This window comes from Fulmarus glacialis, unplaced genomic scaffold (genome assembly GCF_000690835.1).
Source record: "Fulmarus glacialis isolate BGI_N327 unplaced genomic scaffold, ASM69083v1 scaffold46509, whole genome shotgun sequence".
Lineage (NCBI taxonomy): Eukaryota > Metazoa > Chordata > Aves > Procellariiformes > Procellariidae > Fulmarus > Fulmarus glacialis.
Window position 1 is genome coordinate 116 of NW_009233488.1, and position 1,540 is coordinate 1,655.

The following is a 1,540-nucleotide window of genomic DNA, read 5'->3' on the forward strand; positions in this document are numbered from 1 at the left end:
CATCCTCAAGATCTCTATGTGCCAAGTGCCTGCTCCATTTATTTCATGGTCCTCCCACCTTTTACCCCTGCCTTGGGTATGTTCGTATAAATCTCCCCCATTCCTTGGTGTTTTGGTCATCTGCTAGGATCCAGGGAGTGCAATTCAGTGTTTCTAGATGTTGTTTTCAGCTCTATCAGCTTTTGGTTATGATCATTAGATGGGCATTGCAAGGGCAATTTCTCCTGTGCAAAACAGTTTAAAAGTCCACTTTTCAGAAGTAAAAGAGGCTTTGCAACATCCTTGCAATGAAATCTCTTTGTAGGATCAGGCCCTTAGTCATTTTGTGCTGTAGCTTCTTCGTATGTAAAATGGAGGTAAAGACTGTTTGTTCCTAAAAGACCAAGAGGTTTAATTTCATCTGGGATGATTAGAGAATAGCAGTGATAATGCTGCTATTAATTACAAACAGTGTTTATTAGAGTTTGTCTTTCCATGTGCCAATGATGATACTTCTTTTTTTCTTAAAGGTCCCCCTGTGTTCATTAAAAAACCTGTGGACCAAATTGGTGTGTCAGGAGGGGTGGCCTCCTTTGTATGCCAAGCAACTGGAGACCCAAAGCCACGGGTCACCTGGAATAAGAAAGGGAAGAAAGTGAACTCTCAGAGGTTTGAGGTAAGAGATGTCCTTGAAATTTGTATCTGTGTGTGTATAAAGAGAGAGAGACTGACGCAAAGCAGCTAGTGCTCTTCTTTGGCCATTCTCAGACCCGATAATAAAGGGAGGTTTGGAAGGGGAGGAGTTTTAACAGCAGAAGGAGTGAAATGCAAGCTCTTGGCCATGTCAACAGCTGGGTTTGTTCCAAAGCGAGAGAGAACTTGGCTTACTTACGTTATTGGAGTTTTTTCTTTTGTTTTGTTGGGTTTTTTCCCCTCCTGGGATATGATATAAAGCTGCGTTCTTCCTTCCCTGAGAAACCCCAACTAAGCTGGTACTTCTTCAGCTCTGTAAATGCACCTTTCATACCCATCCATGGCTCATTATTTTAACCCTGGGACAGCCAGCAGTAAGCATTACAGTTGCTGGCAACCAGACCCAAGCAATTGGCATTGTTTAGATAGAAATGAGAGTGGAGGAACAAGGACTAGGAGGTCATCCTGTGGAATTTGCTGTGGGACTCAGCCCTGCCAGACAGCTGTGTGCTGAGAGGAGCTTTGTGGTGTCAGCTGCCCATGCAGATGGAGGAACAAGGCAGGGGTTCATTTTTATTTTGTTTTCATTTGGTCCGTTTCCTCCTCCTTCATCACAGTTGTAGTCTGAACACCCACCCCACACACACCGTCACCATGGCTCATTCTTTCAGAGCATTTGATATGTACAAGCAGTTTCGGTGGGTCAGTGGTCAGGGACGGGGCTTGGCATGGGACAGTTCTCTGTCACCTTGAGGTCAGTGGAGAGGCAAGTTGACTATGTTGGTTATATATAGGGGATTGTGGGGCAGCTGCTAAAGTGTGTTTGTGAGTGTGCGTGCTTGTATATATGCTGCTGCCTCCTTTAGAA

General features: G+C 44.6%; 1 protein-coding gene across 1 annotated transcript in view; it reads left to right on the forward strand.

Annotated features, from left to right (window-relative positions):
* Window positions 1-509: 509 nt before the first annotated feature.
* PTPRS (protein tyrosine phosphatase, receptor type, S) overlaps window positions 510-1,540 on the forward strand; it is a gene marked incomplete at both ends in the record, with an annotated part of 76,109 nt that continues 75,078 nt past the window's right edge. The window contains one exon of the mRNA XM_009585328.1: window positions 510-655. Coding sequence (XP_009583623.1) covers window positions 510-655 — 146 coding nt within the window. The remainder of the gene's footprint in view (window positions 656-1,540) is intronic.